This window comes from Vulpes lagopus, chromosome 5, assembly GCF_018345385.1.
Source record: "Vulpes lagopus strain Blue_001 chromosome 5, ASM1834538v1, whole genome shotgun sequence".
In the NCBI taxonomy this organism is placed as follows: Eukaryota; Metazoa; Chordata; class Mammalia; order Carnivora; family Canidae; genus Vulpes; species Vulpes lagopus.
Genome location: NC_054828.1, coordinates 76,337,239 through 76,352,043, shown reverse-complemented (window position 1 = coordinate 76,352,043; position 14,805 = coordinate 76,337,239). Strand labels below are relative to the sequence as shown.

At 39.0% G+C, this 14,805-nt stretch overlaps 1 protein-coding gene across 4 annotated transcripts in view; it reads left to right on the top strand.

Moving 5' to 3' along the window:
• CHD1L (chromodomain helicase DNA binding protein 1 like) overlaps window positions 1-14,805 on the top strand; it is an 82,678-nt gene that overhangs the window by 16,253 nt on the left and 51,620 nt on the right. For all 4 annotated transcript variants that reach the window (XM_041756073.1, XM_041756072.1, XM_041756074.1 and 1 more), the window contains exons 2-5: window positions 5,441-5,553; window positions 8,351-8,457; window positions 9,004-9,118; window positions 9,726-9,757. In XM_041756073.1, the coding sequence (XP_041612007.1) occupies window positions 5,441-5,553; window positions 8,351-8,457; window positions 9,004-9,118; window positions 9,726-9,757 (367 nt within the window). The remainder of the gene's footprint in view (window positions 1-5,440; window positions 5,554-8,350; window positions 8,458-9,003; window positions 9,119-9,725; window positions 9,758-14,805) is intronic.

The following is a 14,805-nucleotide window of genomic DNA, read 5'->3' as shown; positions in this document are numbered from 1 at the left end:
TGATCAGATTTTAGTTCTTTTATTTCTCCAGAAAGAGATTCTCTAATGTCTTCTAATGCTTTTTGCCGATTCAGCTAGTGTCTTACATTTGTTCTGAATTGTAGTTCTGACATCTTACTTATATTCATCTTAATTAAATTTCTGGCAGTTAGTACTGCCTCTTGTTTTGTTTTTTGGGGTGAGTTCTTCAATCTTGTCATTCTGTCCAGAAGAAAATAGTTGAAGGAGATAACAAAATACAAAAATAGCAATGACCCCAGAAAGGTATACACGAAACAAATCGGAAGAGATCAGAAACCAGAAAAGAAAGAAAAAAGAAACAAGAGAATGTAATCCAACAGGTGAACAGAATAGAGTGATACACTAGATCATGGGTGTATTTTGGTCTGTTTGTTAGAAGAAAGTAGATCCCAAAATTGTAAAGAAAGAAAAAGGTATATATGTATATCTATCTCTCTTTCTATATATACTCTTGTATATATCTATATACAAGATGTAAAATCGAATGAAATGAATGAATGAAAGCCAAAAATTAAAAACATATTTAAAAAGTAAATGTAAAAATGGAAATTAAAAAGGACTTAAAAAAGTTGATAAAGTAAGAAATTAGTTCAAAAGGAAAAAATAACTTAAAACTGTCTAAAGAATCATGAGAAGGAAATCCATTAATTCCATATATTGTTTTCCCCTAGTGATGGAGTTTTGCTGTTTTGTGATCGGCACAAAACTGTGATCAGTGTAGTTGGTATTAGCCAAATGTTTCTGCTGGTCTTCTCCAGGGTGGCGGGGGTGGGGGGGTGTTTTGTGCTGATTTTTAGGTGTCATTGCTCAGGTGGAATTGCATGCCCCTTACCAGGAGGCCAAGCTCAGTGTAAGAGGCTCCGGATTGCTCTATGTGGCTTTTGTTCCTTGAAGGCTTTGTGTACTACTTTCAGAGATAGAAATGAAAACGACAATGTTGTTGCCCTAATCTCTAGCCCTGGAGATGAAAGTTTGTACCCCCTACTCCTCAGTGAGCCCTCACAGAAAAGTAATCACTCTTTTCTCCCTGGTTTCCCTCCACACTCTGTGTTCACGTAGTCTGTACACCAAGCATTTTTATCTCAGGCAGGAGACCCCGTTTTCAGTCTCCAAACTTTATAGACTCCTTTTTCACTTTCCAGGAGCCAGCTTATGGAGGCTCCCCTCCCTAGATTCTATCTTCCTCTATATCACCTCAGACTCACTTCTCTGTACCTGCTACCTCTTAAAAAATGGTCACTTTTCTGTTTGTAGAATTGCAGCAATTCTTTCCTTGGATCGCTAGTTGAGTTCACAGGTGTTGAAAATGATTTGATACCTGTCTACCTGAATTCCTGGACCAGATGAAACTAGAGTTCCCTAGTCCTTCACCATCTTCCTTGAAAACTGACATTATTTCTTTAAATAAGTTTTCTCCCTCCTTTTCTCTCATTTCTCCTTCTGGGACTCCTATAATACATCTGTTTGTGTGTTTGATGTTGTCTCAAAGGTCCCTTTAAGGTATCTTCATTTAAAAAAATTTTTTTTTGTTCTTTGTGCTGCTCTGTTTAGGTGAATTCCTCTGCTTTGTCTTCAGGTTCACAGGTATTTTCTTTTGCTTCCTCTAGTCTGCTATTGAACTCCTCTGTTGTTGGTTTTTTAAATAGTTTTTTTTTTTTTTTTTTTTTTGCTTTTCAGTTCAGTTAATGTGTTCTTTAGCTGTTTGAATTCTGTTTGGAACTCATATTTTTGGTCTCTGTGTTGAAGTTCTTATGTAGTTCATCTGTTTTTCTCCTGAATTAGATAAACATCTTTATGACCATTACTTTGAATTCTTTTATCACGTAAATTATTTAACTCAGTTTCTTTGAAGTTTTTTCCCAGGAGTTTATTTGTTCTTTCATTTGGAACATATTCCTATGTTCCCTCATTGTGCTTATCTCTCTGTATTGATTTCTATGCATAAAATGATAGTCCTGGAGTGCCTGGGTGGCTGAGTCAGTTAAGTGTCTGACTGTAGCTTAGGTTATGATCTCAGAGTCCTGAGATAGAGCCCCGTGTCAGGCACCATATTCAGCGGGGAGTCTGCTTGTCCCTCTGCCCCTCCCCTCACCTGTGTGTGTTCTCTTTGAAATAAATAAAATCTTAAAAAAAAAAAGAATGCAAATATATACGGTTCTGTTGGACTGCAAGCAGAAACCCCACTTCCCTGAGAGCCAGGCAATTTTAAGGTATTAGCTGAGCAGCAGTGACAAAATTTGGGTTTTAGACAAGTATGTAAGCACCTTTTTGGGAGATTTCAGTGAGCTATAGCCGGGAGGCAGAGAGTGCAAAGATGGTACCATCCAGGCTGTGTTCTCTGAGAGCACCTTTGTAGCCTCTAGATTGAGCAAAGGTAAAGACCACCCCAAAGCTGTAGTTCCAGGACTAGTAAGAAGGTCTTTTCAGATGTTTCAGTCTCTTGTCTGTTCACTGCTCTGGGGGTGGCAGCATCCCATGTCATTGTTATAGACCTGTGGGACCCCAGAACATAAATCCCCCTAGCCACCAGGCCAGGCAGCCACAGGAAATCCCTTGGGTGGCAGTCAGAAAAACCAGTGCACCAGACATGTATAAGAGCTCCCCTGTAGAGGTGTTGGCACTCTGGAGTCACAGAGCAAGAGTGTGAACATAGTGCCTGTCTTCCTAGGTCTCAGGAAAGCTTTATAGTCAGCCTTAGAGGTGTGTCTGATAAGCTGTCCCTCAGGACATAGATATATAGACCTCTTTCATAGAAAGATTGAGCCCTTGGGCTTGCTGCCTCTTGCTGTGCCCTGGGGGTGGTAGCTGTTTAAGAACTCTCTCTTCATTAGTTAGGAGTCCTCTAAATCCGTGGCTGTAAACCCTGCCAGTCACCAGAGCTAGACAATGTAGAGATGTATCTGGGTAATAGCTGCAAAAATCATGGCCTGCCGGAGAAGGATATGATCTTCTTTTTGGAAGGATTTGGTGAATTGGATGAGACTAAGGAAAAGTGCAAAGATTGCATCTACCATATTCTGTTCCCTGAGATCAACTCTGTAGGCCCCTGTAAGTGTGCCAAACCAGAAGCCTGCCTCTCTGGCCAAGTTCATGGACAGGCAGAGGCTTTCTCAGAATGACTGGGGGCATGTTTCTGTCTCTTGGCTGTTCAGTGCCCTGAGGGTGGTAGTCTGGCAAGAACAGAATCTCCTATTACTGTCCCATGGGACCCAGCAACACAAGCTCTCCTAGCCTCCAGAGCCAGTCACTCAAGGAGTATCCTCTGGGTAGCACTTGTAGAAACCAGGTCACCAGGAGTAAAAACTAGGACATGAAATGTGTGTAGAAGCTCCCTTCTGGGAGATATTGGTGTTCTAGAGTATGCAAAGGGATAAGGTGAAGATGACATCCGCTGAAGAAAGAAAAAAAAGCTGGGGGAGAAAATGCCTTCTTGTTTTAGCAAGGCAGAAAGAGTGCAAGAAGATGGTGCCCACCAGCCTCCATCCCTGGAGAGTACCCCAGCAGGCCCCTGCCCCTCACACTACATATCTACATATGTATCTACAGTTAAGAAGTGAGTCTTTTTCATAGAAAGGCTGAGCACTTTTCAGAGAGCTGCCGCTTTTCTGGGCCTTGGGGCTGGTGAGTCTGCATGCAGGTCCTTTTAGAGTCGTTCTTCAGTTTACCACAGCCTTATGGGTCTGGCAGATGCCATTGCCCATTGGTCTTTAAAGCTAGGTGTTTGGGGGGCTCCTCTCAGGTGCTGGTCTTTTTTAAGGTTTATTTATTTATTTGAGAGAGAGAGGAGAGGGTGAACGCTCATGTATGTGAGCAGAAGGTGTGAGAGAGGAGCAGACTTCCCGCTGAGCAGGTAGCCCAATTCAAGGCTGTATCTCATAGCCCTGAAATCACAACCTGAGCTGAAATTGGGAGTTGGCCACTCAACCAATTGAGACACTCAGGCACTCCACTCTCAGGTGCTGGTCTTAAGAGTTGGATGCCCAATGTGAGGTGTGAACCTTTCACTCCCTCCTGACTGTGGTTCAGATCACTGGGGGTGGGGTTTATTGTGAGATTGTGTCTCAGCCTTTCCTGCCTTCTGCAACGTGGCTTCCCTCTCTTTTGCCTATGGTGAAGAAGTCCTTCGGCCAGTTTTTAAGTTTTAGGTTTTTTCCCTACCCTGCAACACAGTTTTTAAGTTCTTTTCAGAGGAAATTTTTCCATATGTAGCTGTAGATTGGTGTATCTTGGGAGGAAGTAAGTTTGGGATCTTCCTATGTTCCAGTATTTTTAAAACGTTATTTAATTCTTAATTACTTTTATTTGTTTACTTTTAATTAGAGTATAGTTGGACACACAATGTTACATTAGTTTCAGGTGTAGAATATAGTGATTCAACTCTGTATGTTGTGCTCTCTATATGCTCATTACAAATGCAGCTGCCATCTGGCAGAAGCCTGTATCTCCCATTTCTCTTCACCCATTTTGCCCATCCCCTCACCACCACCCCTACACTGCCATCTTGAACTGGAATCTCAGTTATCTGAATTTTCTTACCTATGAATGGGGACAATACCTAGTACATGAGATTGTGATAAGTATCAAATGAGACAATTTTTGTAAAGTATTTGCTGTGCTCTTCCTTGATTTAGCAAGTGCTTAATAAAAATAATTTGTTCATTTTTTAATGTTCTACAGTTATTATATGTATATACACACACACACACACACACACACACATACATACACACTTACACACTGTCTGGTTTCTTTTTTAAAGGTCATGAGTTCATGAGTTTTTGTTAAAGTATGTTTGGGATCTTCCTTTTCCCCCAGAAAGGGTTGTTCTTGGAAATTGGGTTATTTTTTCCCAAAGGAGAGAAAGAGCAGAAGCTCCATGTGGATTTTTCAGATATTTTCTGCTCTTCTCATGCATTGTTAAATGTACTCTATGCAACATCATTTCAGTTCTTAGCAGGGCTGCTCCTCTATTGAAACAATTTAATCTAGTCCTCTCTTGATTTTTTTTTTTTTCCTTTAGCACCCCTGGCACACTTAAATGGTTACAGTTAAGCAGCCAGGTGCATATAACCTCCAAGTGTTGCTGTTTGTGGTTATGTTGCATTAGTAATGCCTCTTTCCTAGAATGGAGGAGAGCCAGGCAATGTAGAGGCCAAATCCCAGGTTGACTTTCTTATCTGTCAAGTGAATCCTGTGACATAGAGAGGCTGTTTTAGGGCTTCAAATATAATGATGACTAAAGCTGTTCGAAAAGTCATTTTGGAAGGGAAAAAAAAGTCATTTGAAAGTCAGCACATGTTTACATCTGGAAGTTCCTAGCAAAGGATACAGCTGTGTGTTCTTTAGTTGAAGTGTTAGAAGATAGGTTGTGTGTGCTGAGATGGCTGCTTTTCAGATTTGCCATATTTTTTGTTTCTAGGGATTCGTCTACGCTCTTATCAACTGGAGGGAGTCAACTGGCTCGCCCGGTGCTTCCATTGTCAGAATGGCTGTATCCTGGGGGATGAGATGGGCCTGGGTAAGACATGCCAGGTATGTTACTGTGGAGTGACCACTGTTCACGTCCATTGAAATACCTCTTCACAACTCGTTACTATCTCCAGTTGCTAGCTACTACTATGGGTTTTTAATCCTAGGAGGTGAAATGCCTGAACCTTTGTTATAAGATCATGGCCTTGGAATTGACTTTTCTAGGTATTGGGATGGTTTTGAACTGTGTCACTTGACATAGGATTGCAATTAATGGGCAGGGTTTTTCTCTATGTAAATATACCTGTCCCCTGGGATCAAATGGACTCTGCCCTCCTTAGCAATACTTCTGTTTAAATAACTGGATCACTTCTAATATTTATCTCCCTTCTTCAGTAGTTGGTAGGACTACTTCCCTTTTCTCTGGCATGCTAGTAAAGAAGTGCAGAGGAAGAATCCTGTCTTCTAAAATGCCTCGGCCATCTGGTGGGAGGACCCAGTCTAGAGACCTAGAGGATCAGATGTGGCTTCCTTGGGCATTGATCCTAAGGCAGGTGATGTGTTTAGATTGATTATTCTGGTAGGATGATCACCAACACAACCCTGTGTTGACAGATGTCAGTGGTAGGGTTGGATTAAAGTCCAGACACAGACATCTCTTGGGCTAGTCACACAAGGTTTACTCATTTATAGGATACTAAAGGAAGTCAGTAAAGTCCAGATATACAGTAGAGGTCAGTTGATCAGAAACCATGGACTTAAAAGTTTATGCATACCAAGAAGGTTTTACCAGTAAACACCTAGAATGAGTGAAGGTGTAATTGGTTCCTTTAGAAGGTCAACTGCCCCTTGTAAGTCTGACCTCACATACATAAAGATCCAGTTGGAGCAGTTCTGCACAAAGTTCTACACATTCTGTCTGACTACATGTTGGAGACTACTACTTTATCTAAGCCAGATATAACTCATTGATCTTGGGGTTATTCAGAATACAAAATGACTTCTGAGTATGGTATCCTCAAGGGCCTCATTTGTCACCTTTAGGTTTCTCAGGCAAATAAATCTGGTTCTAGTACATTGCTAACATGAGAGCTATGGAGCTAGAACAAAGGTAAGGTTACTGAATGCTGAATGTCTCTGGGAGCCAAGCTATGAGACTACGTGGATCGTGTACATAGCCCTCCCTGCAGTCTCCTTTGCTTTGTACATGGGAATCCCTTGGACTTTGTTCGGAGCCAGCAAATTCCACTTGTCCTTTACCTTTCTCCAGAGTGTTCATATAGCTCTACTTTAAGTGTCCTCTAAAAATAATATACCACCAAATTCTTGTTACTAAAATTTTGTTTAGAATTTTTACATCTGTCTTCACGAAAAATATTTGTAGTTTCCTTTTCTTAAAATGTCTTTGGTTTTGGTGTTGTGGTAAAGATGTACTCATAGAGTGAATTGAGAAGTTTTGTCCTCTTGGTTTTCTAAAAGAATTTGTGTAGAATTGGCATTGTTTCTTCTATAAATGTTTAGTAGAATTCACTAATGAATCTAAATTAATTTTGTAGATACATCTGGTTTATGGTTAACAAAAGATAAATTTTCTCCCAATAGTATCCTCAGCAAAAGCTAAACAGAATGATTTTATTCCAGGAAGTACTTATTGGGTGATTGCTCTGGTACAACCTGGGCTGAGAAGCAATGGATAGTTAAAAAAGGAATGTTTTTTTTTTTTAAAGAAAATTATTTCCATTATAAAATAAATGTAATCTCAGTTAAAAAGTAACTGTCACCCTACAGCCACAACACTTTACCATTAAGTATGAATAGCAGTGTTTTAAAAGGTAGTTTGTATTTTATTAATCCAACATTGTCATTGTGATTATCTATTTTATATTCTTCAGTCATCTTCTGCTAATATTCCATTAAGAGAATTCATCATTAATTTAAATATTCTATAGAAGAAAAATGGCCGGTGTCCCCTCTTTCTGTGCTATATTAACCTTGTGTGAACATCTTTGGATATATAGCTTTTTCAGGATTTTGGATTGTAGTTTTAGGATAGATTTTCTCAGAATGGTTCAGCATTTGGGGATGGGGGCTCCTCAAACATTTTTTTATAAAGTGCTATTTTCTCTGTATATCACAGCAACCTCTTAAAAAAACTTCTAGTTGAAAGTATGTATAGCCATGTCCTAAGATATGCCTGTTTGGCTTTATAAAGATTTTTGTTTTCTATGCCTACTTAAGTTTACGAGGTATTATTTATTGTTTGTTTTCCTCATAAAATGTGTGCTCCACGAGAGCTAGGAGTTTTGTCTGTTTTATTCACTGTTATATACTTGAACTTGGAATAGTGCTTAACAAATAGAAGGCGCTCTATAAATGCAGGCAGAAGGAAGGAAAACATTAGGGAAATGGGGGAAGAAGTTAGGAAGGAGAACATCTTCCCTCAGGAGAAAGTGGCAAGCAGCAGAGGCCACCACGTGGGAGTCACATCTTGGACATTCTTGCCTCATGTTTTCAGAGTATTCTTGATTTTGTGCATTATTTGCATTGTTTTCATTTATTTCTGTATCTTTCCTGATTTTTTCCTTTTGCATTACAGGGTTCAATTACATAAATACTGAGCACCACTGTTTGTTAACTATTGATGTAATTGAGTACCATAAATTTCTTTGGCAATTATATATTTAGGCTTATATGATTTCATGTTAGAAATGGAGGACTCTATGTGTGGAAAATTGTACATTATTTTTTTATACACTAAATCTTCTGTATGCGTTTGTGTTCCCTTCAAGGTCATGGGAACTTTGTGGTTGTTTCTCATGTTGAAATGTGATAAAAACTGCCTTCTTTTTGTGTGTTCCAGACTATTGCTCTCTTCATTTACTTGGCAGGAAGATTAAATGATGAAGGACCATTTCTGATTCTTTGCCCCTTGTCTGTTTTGAGCAATTGGACAGAAGAGATGGAGAGGTACAGAGCAAATGTAGCTGAAATTTTGTTTTTTTCATTGATTAAGATTTTTTTTCTGGGTAGTTTGTGAAATATACTACCAACATATTGTCCCAACTAGTGATTTTATTTCTTCCAGAAAACTCAGACCTGAGACATTGTAGGTAGAGAAAAAAATCTGATGGTGGGGAGGGTTCAGTGGATGTTTTTGTTACTGTTTGGCAATTTGAAGATCAGTACTCAGTAAATTTTGCTGAACTAAAGGAGAAACCATCTTTTTCACAGTGACTTGGGAAATAACCAACATGGAAAAAATAATTTTCTCTTTAGAATTAGTACAGTGCCCTTATAGATACTCATCCAGCCCTTCACCTATTCACACAGAAACTTACCTATACGTTTAATGTTACCCTAGATAAGATTCCAGATCCTAGTACTCTTTCTGCTTGTAGGACATCATGAAGTCTGCATGTCCATAATCCTTGAAGGAAATGTAATTTTCCGGATATGTCCTCCCTTCCCTTTGGCCCTGCATTGGTGTTCATCTACCTCTTTTCTTGGATTCAGATTTGCTCCAGGGCTTTCCTGTGTAATGTATGCAGGTGACAAGGAGGAAAGAGCCCGCCTACAGCAAGACCTAAAACAAGAGTCACGTTTTCATGTGCTGCTAACTACCTATGAGGTATCCATTTATTTCTCTATAGCAAGATCTCTTACCTTGGGACCACAGAAGTTGTAGAATCCACTGGAATTAAATTTCACTTTTTTCGAGACCATACATTCTTCTGGGAGAAAAGTCTACTTCCATTAGATTCTTAGAGAGGGACCATGAACAAAGAAAGTGAAGGACGACCATTGTGTTCTGGATTAGTTGGCTATCTCTCCCTCTTTCCTTGTGCATCAAGGGAAGAGGTGGCACTTGGCCAGTGAATAGAAGGAGCAAGCAGGTGGGAGAAAGGGTTTTGTGGGCTGAGGCATTTCTGTTATTGCAGGATGGAAGTGGAGGACACTCCATTCCAGTTTCATTTTAAGCTGCTATTCTCTTAAGTGAAGACTGAGTCACCATAAACAAGACCTTCCACTTATTTGTGCCCATATTTTGTTTTCCTTTGAGATAGTGCTACTTAAAAATTATGCTCCGAACTTTTTTTACTTGGTGAATGAATCAGATGTAAAACTCTCTTAAACTGCAGGATTTAGCTAAAACAAAAAACCAAAAACAAAAAAAAAACTAGTTTATAGTATCAGTTAATACTAGTTATACTGTGTCTTTTCTCTTAATTTTTCAGATTTGCTTGAAAGATTCATCATTTCTAAAATCGTGAGTATGTTGCCCTGCCTCAGAAACTTAAATATATCATGAGAGTCATGTCTTTCCTTTACGTTTTAGTACTTTGTCTCTTTCATGGTATGTCTGGTATATCTTCCTGGTTTGTCTTCCACAAGTTTTATTTGCAGGCAAATGACATAACAGGAGTCCAGCTCTATAGCCCCTTGCTTATTAGCTGTGTGTCCTTGGGTTACTTAACCTTAATGAACCTCAGCTTCTTCATCTGTGAAATGAGGATAATTAAATCTCACTTCAGATGGCTGTTGTGAGGATTAAATAAGATGTACATGGTATGTGGTTAATAAATACAGATTCTTTTTTTAAAATTTTTAAATTTATTTTTATTATTATTATTTTTAAAGATTTTATTTATTCATGAGAGACACAGAGAGAAAGAGAGAGAGAGAGAGAGAGAGAGAGGCAGAGACACAGGCAAAGGGAGAAGCAGGCTCCATGTGGGGAGCCCGATGTGGGCCTTGATCCCAGGACCCAGGATCACACCCTGGGCTGAAGGCGGTGCTAAACCGCTGAGCCACTTGGGTTGCCCAATACTAGATTCTTTACATTGTAAATCGCATATCTTCTGTGGACTGCTATTTGGAGATTTTACTATAATATAGGAAGTGAATTATTTGAGCCTTTTCCTAGAAATGTCCTAAAGCAGTTTGTGCTATAAAATTCGATTTTAAGGAAGTTTTAAATATACTTTTAAGTGCTTAGCTTTCAGGCTTTCATATCAGCTCATAAAGTATAGTAAACTTAGATTTAATTCTTCATACCATCTGATACTTGGGGTAATAATGTTGCAGTATAAGGTCAAGACTACAGGTTCCAATGTAAATTTTAAACATTAGCCATACTTTAGGTGGATAAGAAAAGATTTATTGACAAGATTTCATTCTCTATTGCATGCGTAGTTATGATGTGGTTAGGTGGGGATTTGCATCTTTATTATTCAGAAACTTTTGTCTTTAAAGTGCTTTATCAGTATTTTAAATGTTAATTCTCATCCAAGTTCTTTGGAGTTGGATTTCTATTTTCATCTTATTTTGAGATATTAAAGGCCCAGTCATAGATTTCATGATTTCCGCCCTGTATTTTGGTTCACTTAAGTTTCATTTAAGTAAGCACATTATCTTACTTTTCTTAAGAAGAAAATAGGCTTTCCCTCTCTTTTTCTTTTTTTATTTTAATATCCAACTTAATACTTGTTGAAGATCTTTTCTTTGGAAAGATGCTGTTTGGGAGTTGCCAGCAGTGCCGGGAAAGTAAATTATAGAGCTCCCTAACAGGACATGGATTCCACTAGAGGGAGAGGCAGTATTTGGATATCCATAATACAAGGCAAGATGTGGGAAGTCTCAAAAGGCTAGAAGATGGGGACATAAATGTTTTGGGGTTCTTAAATTATCCTACATAATCTTCATGAAAACCCTAGTAGTTAGGTATTATGTATTGTCCACATTATAGATGAAGAAAGTAAGAGATTAGGTTACCCAGCCAGGGCTACATTGCTAATAATGGCAAATTAGACATCCAGATGCAGCATGCAGTGCTAAGGAGACTTTTAAAGCGATCTTCTGAAATAAATAAATAAATAAATAAATAAATAAATAAATAAATAAACAAACAAACAAACATCTGATACTGATTCCAGAAAAAACAAACAAAACCACCAGGTACACCTTCTCAAATTATCTAGGTGCACTGGAGTTTCACGTTATTCATCAGAAATATAATCTTTTTATATTAGATCATCCATCTTAAATCCATTCCACATGAATTTAAGAACCTAAGTAATAAGGAGGCATTTATAATGTTGCTAACAGTATGAACCCCAGGGACACAGATTTATTCTTTTGATATACTTGACAAGGTTATTTTGTATATTACTATATCACACACTGAGAAGAGCCAGAAAGTGTAATGTAATATCTGCCCTAAAGGGATTTAATGAGGAATTAAGATTGTGCACATACCAATATGAAAAATACGAAATTTTTTTGGATAATAGAACTATGAAATTGTCAGGTCAAGAAGATTAGAAATTCCCTCACCCCACTGTACATTCAGGGCTAGAATTCACTCCACCTCTTCCCCTTCAGGGAGTATCCTTTAGTGTACTTTGGTGTTCTTCCCTCCTTACTTTCACTGAGCCCACATCCACCTTCCCTGGAGGCTATTTCATTGAATAAGCTTTTACTGCATGCTTACCAAGTATAAAATTTAAATACCCAATTCTTCACAAGGAAATAGGATCTAAATAGTTTTGAATGCTAATTCTAACAGGCCAGGTGCTTTATTATGGCCACTTTGCCACCTTATCTCATGACCACTGTCTATCCTTGGTTGGACACTTACTCCTTGTAATTCTTCAGTGCCTCTCCTCCAAATGATACCCAGCAGGAATGATCCCAGCTCCTACTCTCTTTGGACCTCTCCCGCCTGCCCCCAAATTCTCCCTCTCACTGTCATTCTTAATAGGTAGACTCAATAGATTTCTGTTTCTATACCTGTTTTCTGGATTTTCTCTGTAACCTCAGAGGAAAAGGGTTTTTTCTTGTAAGGCCAACATCTACTCAAGATCTTTCTCTGATCTTTGATTTCTAGTTCCATAATTACTATCTTTCCAGTGTTCTGTCTTACTTGTATATACATTTAGTTTTTTAAGTCTAGGAACATTGTAATGAGGGGGTGCCTGGGTGGTTCAGTTGTTGAATGTCTGCCATCGGCTCAGGTCATGATCTCAGGGTTCTAGGGTAAAGCCCCTCATTGGGTTCTCTGCTCAGTAAGGAGTCTGCTTCTCCCTCTCCCCGTCTCTCTGCTAGTGCTCTCTCTCAAATAAATTCTTAAAAAAAAAAAAAGAAACAATGTAATGAGATTATAGAATGTTTACAAACAAAAAAATTTTTAGACAAAGTAGATTTTATTTTTTATTTTTTTTGTATATTTTTTTTATTGGAGTTCAATTTGCCAACATATAGCATAACACCCAGTGCCATCTAGTCAAGTGCCCTCCTCCGGGCCCATCACCCAGTCACCCCATCCCCCTGCCCACCTCCACTTTCCATTGTTCGTTTCCCAGAGTTAGGAGTTTCTCATGTTCTGTCACCCTCACTGATATTTCCCACTGATTTTTCTCTCCCTTCCCCTTTATTCCCTTTCACTATTTTTTATATTCCTTAAATAAATGAGACCATATAATGCTTATCCTTCTCCGACTGACTTACTTCACTCAGTATAATACCCTCCAGTTCCATCCATGTTGAAGCAAATGGTGGGTATCTGTCGTTTCTAATGGCTGAGTAATATTCCATTGTATCACATACCACATCTTCTTTATCCAAACATCTTTTTTTTTTTTTTTAAGATTTTATTCATTTATTCATTAGAGACAGAGACAGACAAAGAGAGAGAGAGAGGTGGAGACACAGGCAGAGCGAGAAGCAGGCCCCACACAGGAGCACCATGTGGGACTCGATCCCGGGTCTCAGGGATCACACCCTGGGCCAAAGGCAGGTGCTAAATTGCTGAGCCACCCAAGGGATTCCCCCCTCCATTCATCTTTCGATGAGGCTCCGAGGCTCCTTTCACAGCTTGGCTGTTGTGGACACTGCTGCTATAAACATTGGGGTGCAGGTGTCCCAGCATTTCACTGCATCTGTATCTTTGGGGTAAATCCCCAGCAGTGCAATTGCTGGGTCATAGGGTAGATCTATTTTTAACTCTTTGAGGAACCTCCACACAGTTTTCCAGAGTGGCTGTACCAGTTCACATTCACACCAACAGTGCAGGAGGGTTTCCCTTTCTCCACACCCTCTCCGTGTTGTTTCCTGTCTTGTTAATTTTCACCGTTCTCACTGGTGTGAGGTGGTATCTCATTGTGGTTTTGAATTGTATTTCCCTGATGGCAAGTGATGTGGAACATTTTCTCATGTGCTTGTTGGCCATGTTTGTTTTCCTCTGTGAAATTTCTGTTCATGTCTTTTGCCCATTTCATGATTGGATTGTTTGTTTCTTGGCTGTTGAGTTTAATAAGTTCTTTATAGATCTTGGATACTAGCCCTTTATCTGATATGTCATTTGCAAATATCTCCTCCCATTTTGTAGGTTGTCTTTGAGTTTTGTTGACTCTTTTGCTGTGCAAAAGCTTCTTACCTTGATGAAGTCCCAATAGTTCATTTTTGCTTTTATTTCTCTTGCCTTCATGGATGTATCTTGCAAGAAGTGGCTGTGGCCAAGTTCAAAAAGGGTGTTGCCTTTGCTCTCCTCTAGTATTTTGATGGAATCTTGTCTCACATTTAGATCTTTCATCCATTTTGAGTTTATCTTTGTGTATGGTGTAAGAGAAGTGGTCTAGTTTCATTCTTCTGCACGTGGGTGTCCAATTTTCCCAGCACTATTTATTGAAGAGACTGTCCTTTTTCCAGTGGATAGTTGTTCCTGCTTTGTCGAATATTAGTTGACAATAAAGTTGAAGGCCCATTTCTGGATTCTCTATTCTGTTCCATTGATATATGTGTCTGCTTTTGGGCCAGTACCACACTGTCGTGATGATCACAGCTTTAAAGTACAGCTTGAAATTTGGCATTGTGATGCCCCAGCTCTGTTTTTTTTTTTTTTTTTTTTTCCAATATTCCCCTGGCTATTCGGGGTCTTTTCTGATTCCACACAAATCTTAGGATGACTTGTTCCAACTCTGAAGAAAGTCCATGGTATTTTGATAGGGATTGCATTAAATGTGTACATTGCTCTGGATAGCATTGACATTTTCACAAATGTTAGTTCTTCCAAACCATGAGCATGGAATATTTTTCCATCTCTTTGTGTCTTCCTCAATTTCTTTCAGAAGTGTTCTATAGTTTTTAGGGTATAGATATTTTACCTCTTTGGTTAGGTTGATTCCTAGGTATCTTATGCTTTTGGGTGCAATTGTAAATGGGATTGACTCCTTAATTTCTCTTTCCTCAGTGTCATTGTTAGTGTATAGAAATGCCACTGACTTCTGGGCATTGATTTTATATCCTGCCACACTGCCG